The sequence below is a fragment of the Canis aureus genome, chromosome 34 (genome assembly GCF_053574225.1).
Source record: "Canis aureus isolate CA01 chromosome 34, VMU_Caureus_v.1.0, whole genome shotgun sequence".
Classification (NCBI taxonomy): domain Eukaryota; kingdom Metazoa; phylum Chordata; class Mammalia; order Carnivora; family Canidae; genus Canis; species Canis aureus.
This window is the reverse complement of record NC_135644.1, coordinates 23,483,922-23,489,921: the sequence shown is the minus strand read 5'-3', so window position 1 is coordinate 23,489,921 and position 6,000 is coordinate 23,483,922. Positions and strand designations below refer to the sequence as shown.

Below are 6,000 nucleotides of genomic sequence, written 5' to 3'. Positions count from 1 at the left end.
TCTGAAAAAATGAAGGAACATTTATTAAATGACCAGGAGAAATTCCACAGTATGTAGTATGGGAATAATAATATGTAACTTTGTAGTTTATTTTCGATTTTTAAAAGCAAGCCCAAGGAAGTTAAAATATTCTTTTAATTAAGATGCTCAAAGAAATGAACTAAGAAAAATTGATGCAAGGACTCCTTCAAGTTAGAATTTGTGATACAAATATTTTCATCTCTTAACAGGGCAAGCTGATGTGTTCACATCTCAGTTCCAAGCTGCCTCTTTCACTAGGAAACATCAGTATTTTTTAAGGCACATTTACAATGCTTCCCCCTCCCCCTTGCTGTGTTTTTGTAGCACCTATAGCCATAACTGGCACCTGGGGGACTTGTATTGTTGGCAGATTCCCTCTCATTTCTTTGGAGTCTATTCAACTGCTGTGGTTTTACTCAGAAGTCAGTGCTTTGCATATATGATTTCCTGAGACTGTTTGAATAGTCTTTCTCAGAAAACCGTGCCAGTCTGGCTGTGAACAGCTCTTCTCCAAGAGTTGCTGACAGTAGCCTGGTCAGGTCATCGTGCTCGGACTTGGGTTCCCAGCCATGCCTACTACTTCTTTCCTCCACCTTTCTCTCCTTACCCCTGCCCCAGTGACCTCACTGCCCACACCTTGCCATCCCTTTAAAGAAGAGGATGAGATCTTGGACTAGTCCAGTTAGACAAAAATAAAATGCTTCTCAGGGAACCTATGCAAAGCTTTCATAAAGACAATTCATATTTGTTGTTTCAGCAACTGATGTGGAAATGATTTTAAATAATAAACAAACCCAGACGGAATAATTCAGACTTCAGGAAGGTAATAATCTGTTGCGAACACAGAAGTCCCTACTCAGGGTTACAGATGTAAATCCAGGAACAAACGTAACCTTGAATTTCTTGATTTGAGTGTACTTTTTTTTTTTTTTAGATCATCATCTTAACAGTTCAGTTTTGAGATAGTGAGAACAAAAAATGGCTTTTAATAAGGTCTGACATGCTGTTTTGAGGTGCTAAGGTAAAGAGAAGCATTGTTTTATGAAGTGGCTCATGTGGGTATATATATGTTGGTGTGCTGTGCTGCTGGCAATCCCATGGTCTTCGTCTGTATACCACTGCAGAGAAAGAGAAAGGTCAGAATTAGGATGTCAGTTATCCTACTCTTAAAAAAAAAAAAAAATCAAATAGGCTCTCACGAACCATACATAGAGTCAAAAAAATTGTTTTAAGGGTATATATATATTCTAATTAAACTATCCAAATCCATTTTCAGACTTGAATCAGAGGACACTTAGAACTACATTATGCACAGGAGAGAATGTTTATGCCATTAAAGCACGCTAGTTTTAATTAAGTGTTATCAAGTGCCAGATTTCTCCTACACTGCAATAAGAGAAACTACATTAAATGAGTTTTTTAAAAGCACTTTTTCCTAATATATGTTACCAAAGTACTAGAAAAATCTATTTCAACATTTCACATATATGTTTAACATGAGGTCAAAAGTCAAATGTGCTATTTTGCAAACACGTTGGTTTTTCACTAGAATTTTCTATCTGTACGTCTGACATTTATGAAACTGTTGATGACCTGAGGCAAAAATGTGTCAACGCATCCCATATTAAACAAGTGAGAAGTCACTACTTGGCAAACATAAATTGCAGAGACTTAAATAAACTCTTAGAAATTGCCTAAAGTATCATGTCATTTCTTTGAGTGGTAGAAAAAGAAACCTCAACCTCTCATAAGGATCCGACCCCAAAAGGCATATGCCAGGTTTCTTTGGTATCAACTAACTGTCTCATCCTGATATAATGGGCACCATGTGAACTGATCACAGAGCAAGGTTGTGTGTGTGTGTGTGTGTGTGTGTGTGTGTATGGAGAGAATGAAGAAAAGTAGGTTTTCTAGCTAATACAGGCAAGAAAGTATTTTTGCACAAAAATATTTAGTGCAATGCACATGCATACACATGTAAGTATACAAACATACGCGTGTATATATGTCATACCTACACATAAAGCCTCTTATTTTCTTCTTGATCTGAAAAGGTCTTGTGTAGAAGATGAATTTGATTTAATGCCTACAAACAGCCCACTATACAGGCAATACCAGCTCTGAGCCATTTCCAACTCTCATATAAAACAAACCTAATTGTTCATTGCCTGTGGTCGTTCAACAAAAGATAATGTTGCACTTGCAAAAACCGAAGCAGGCCGCTTATTAACGTCCCACTGTTGTTAGACTGGCTAGTAATACATACTAGACAGAAACGGATTTATTTTCATATTGGAGCTGAGCTCCTATCATGCTGGTTTCACGTTAGAATTACTCTGCGGCACGTTTACTGAGTAAGTGATTACTTCCGAATCCAAACAGGGAGAGCCTGAGCAGCCACATGGATAGGAGAGCACTGTTTTGACACTCCCAGGATACGTTGTGCTTCTCAACCCCCGAGTCTCCAAGAGTTTTGAACATGACTCTGTCTGTGGCTTAAGGGTACCACTTCTGACTCCTCGTTGCAAAAACAAACCCCCTTGGAATCCTGTCCCTATCTCCTGGGCCTGCTGGAGGAGAAGGAGCCCCGCCAGGGGAAACCAAGGCCCCACCGGCAAGCTCCCTCCTTTTGCACCACGGTTTGCTGTACCATTGCTTGGAAATCCACTCCAGCATCCACCAGGGCTTTGGAGATCTGGGCCGACTGCTGAAAGTGAACGTTGTCTGCAAGGAGAGAAAGGAAACGTAAAGTAACTAATAGCCGCTCCTTTCCTGATAGGAAGGGTGGGAAAGGCACGGGAAGAAAGGGACTATTTGAAGTTCTAGGACTTAGCATCCCATTTAGCCCAAGACAAGTGAGTTGTGGAAAGCAACACTGTTTTATTGAAGTAAATGTAACAGTCTTGCCCCTCATGCTTTTGTTTTGTCAGTAGTGAAATTGCAAACCTGTCTGTGATACTAAAAAGTCTAATTAACTGAAACTCACCATCTGCTGTTCCATGAATAAGGAGGTACTCAACTTGTTTAAAATTTTCAGCTCTGCTCATGACTGTTGAATTCTGGAATTGGGAAAAAGAATGTCATTATTCAAAAAAAGATCTGCCATAAACTGATTTTTCACTTCAGTTTACAAAATAAAATGTTTTCAGCTGGGGCCCCCTTTGATACAAAATATAGCAAACCGATATTTAAGCAAATGCTGTCTCCATGCACAGCAGAATGCACAGCATGCCCCGAGCCTGGGAGACGGGACTGGAAAGGGGGGACGCCACATCTTCCTCGCACACGCAGGCAGGGGGCACCTGCCACCGGGGCTGCGCGCCGGCCCCGAGGCCCAGATCCCGGGCTGGCTGTGGCCTGTGCATTAGCGCGGGGCAGAGTCTCCTATTAGCAATGTATGTTCATGGGCTTGTGCTGTAGTTCAGCCAAAAAGTGTATTGCCATGGCAACCGTGTGTCACATGGTGCCATACATGCTACATTTCAAAGAGCCTGTACATAGCATTTGCAACTAAACACACTCTGCAATATGTCATATGAACTTTGGTCCACATTGCTAGGCAATGAGTGAGAAGGAAGTACTACCTCTTTGGGAACAGATGTTCCAAACCTAGGCAAATGTGACATATGGGAGGGGAAAGGGGTGAAAAAGATCAAGCGTGGCCTTAGGAAATCGGTGGGTTGTTGTCGTCTGCCTCCTTCTGTATTAGGGAAAATCCTGCCACTGGATCAAGCCATTGCCTAGTGGGCCAGAGAAATAGGGCCAGAAATGGGGAGGTAAGCTCTCTGAAGACCCGCCTCCTTGAGGCCGCACACCTGGCATGGGGAGGTGGGGGGGGGGGGGGGCTCAGGATGAGAAAGCCTTCGAGGGCACGGAGCTGGTCATCGGGTCTGGATTCGGGGATGTGTGCAAAGTTCGGAGGAGGCTCGGGGTGCCGGGGTCCACGTCTGTGGTCTCCCTGCGTGTTGGGCCGAGGAAGGGCCAGCGGTTCTCCGGTGCCTTTGCAAGTCCTCCAGCATCTTGGTGAATCAAAGTCAACTTTCTGAGAGCCACGGCTTGCATTTGCAGGCGCCCTTGTGGGGAACGCCGGCTCCCTGTGCCCCGACGGGGCCCCCCTGGCCGGCGGGGGTCACGGGGTCTGGGAGCCACCCCCCCGGGGCAGGCTGCTCCCCAGGCTCGGCTTCTGCGCAGTGCGGGCGTCGGGAGGGGCGCTGCCCGGTGCGACCCTGCCCAGTCCTGCTCCCCCTGCTCCCCCGCGGGGCCCCCGCCACCAGGAGGAGGGGCTCGCGCGGGGCGGCATCCGCACGCGGGACGCCGTCTGCACCGAGGCCGCTGCAATCCCAAGCGGCGCGGGGGGCGGGCCTGGGGGCGGCCGAGGCGCCGGGGGGCGGGGGGCGGGCAGCGGAGCCCCAGCGGCGGCGTCCGGGGCGGCCGTGCTCCCCGCGGAGGCGGCGGCGGGAGCCAACCCCGCCGGGGCCCGGGGCTGCAGAGCCGCTTCCCAGCCGCGCCGCCAGAGGCCGGGGCTCGCCGCCGCCCGCCCGCCCCCAGGCCCCAGCGCTCCCCGGCGCTCCCGGGCGCTCCCCCCGCCCCCCCCCAGCCGTCGTGCAGGCCGGGCCGGCGCACACCTGCCCCGGTGCTTGCTAGGGCCGCGCCCAGCCTCGCGCTCTGCAAGCCCGCAGCTCCCCGCAGCTCCCCGCAGCTCCCCGCAGCTCCCCGCAGCCTGCCCGCGGGGACCCGGCCACACGGCGCGGGCCCTCGCCTCACCTCCGAGAGCCCCACCGGCCCTCCTGGCTTGGCAGCCTGCACCGCCAAAGCTGCTCCTACAACCTCCACGAGCCATAAAACTGAGAAATGTCATTGAAACATAGAGTAATAGTTAGGAGACATATAAATACGCAGGACAGTTAGCAAGGAATGTGATAACTACTGGAGTTTGGACCAAAACAGTTTCTGGCTGCCTTTTTTTTTTCTTAAATGGAGTGAATACAGGCTGAAAGAAGACAATTTTTATAAACAAGTAAAACCCTGAGCCTAAGATAAATGTTGTGATGTACACACTGTAGCTGTGATGAACTAGACATGGTGAGAAATGCAACATACTGAGAAAAAGACGAAAACTGTGATAAAAGTGTCATGATGCAAATTGTTTTACATTAACAATATTACACTACAAAGAAAGAAAGACAAATACTTTAATGCAGCAAGAGAAAAAATAAAACAAAAGCTTCCCCTGCGACGGTGAGCTAGGTGTGCCGGTTCCATGCACACATCGCCCTGCTCCCCGGAGAAGCATCCAGAGGGGCCTCCCCGCGAGGTGGGCAGGTGCACGGGCAGCCGGGAGCACCCAGCCCCTCTCAGGCTCTCTGGCAGCAGAGAGCAGGGCTCCCCGCCCGACCCCCCCAGACGCGGCGGTGGCACCTTGCCCCTGGCACCGCGATCGTGCCCTACCGGACCCCAGAATGCGGGCTTCTCAGGGAAGAGGGACCCTCGGCGGCCCACCGCGCGGCCCGCTCCACCCCGCGGACGGCCTCGGCCCACGCCGGAGCCACAGAGCCCGCCCTCACTGCAGGTGCGGTTAATAATCGGCAATAACGCCATCGTGCTATTTTAACCCACTAAAATAGGATAATCCCCATTTGCCTATCGATGGAAACAGAAATAGAAAAGGAAATGGATGACTAAGTTAGAAGCCGAATAGTCTATCACCAGCTACTAAAAAGGAAGCTCAGAGTGATAAATGGGCAAGGATGCAATGGTGGTGCAGTTGGCACTCTCCCGAGGCTAGAAACTTCCGGAGAGCCCCGCTGTCAGCAACAGTCTGGCAAAACGAAGTGGGAAGGATTGGTCCAGTGGCAGTGCCGATTCCACAGCATCTCTGTGAGGAGCTTTTCCCTCAAGCCCTGGAAGAACCATCTGTAGCTGCTTGTTGGATCACGCTGGTTCCTCAGTTACCTTCCAGCAAATAAATCTTTGTATTTT

At 49.2% G+C, this 6,000-nt stretch overlaps 1 protein-coding gene across 3 annotated transcripts in view; it reads right to left on the bottom strand.

The window, feature by feature from the left end:
* DPP4 (dipeptidyl peptidase 4) overlaps positions 1-6,000 on the bottom strand; it is a 78,599-nt gene continuing 72,599 nt past the window's right edge. For all 3 annotated transcript variants that reach the window (XM_077883447.1, XM_077883448.1, XM_077883449.1), the window contains 3 exons: positions 3,008-3,080; positions 2,672-2,745; positions 1-1,139 (listed from right to left, as the gene is read on the bottom strand). In XM_077883447.1, coding sequence (XP_077739573.1) covers positions 1,038-1,139; positions 2,672-2,745; positions 3,008-3,080 — 249 coding nt within the window. In that variant the 3' untranslated portion in view covers positions 1-1,037. The remainder of the gene's footprint in view (positions 1,140-2,671; positions 2,746-3,007; positions 3,081-6,000) is intronic.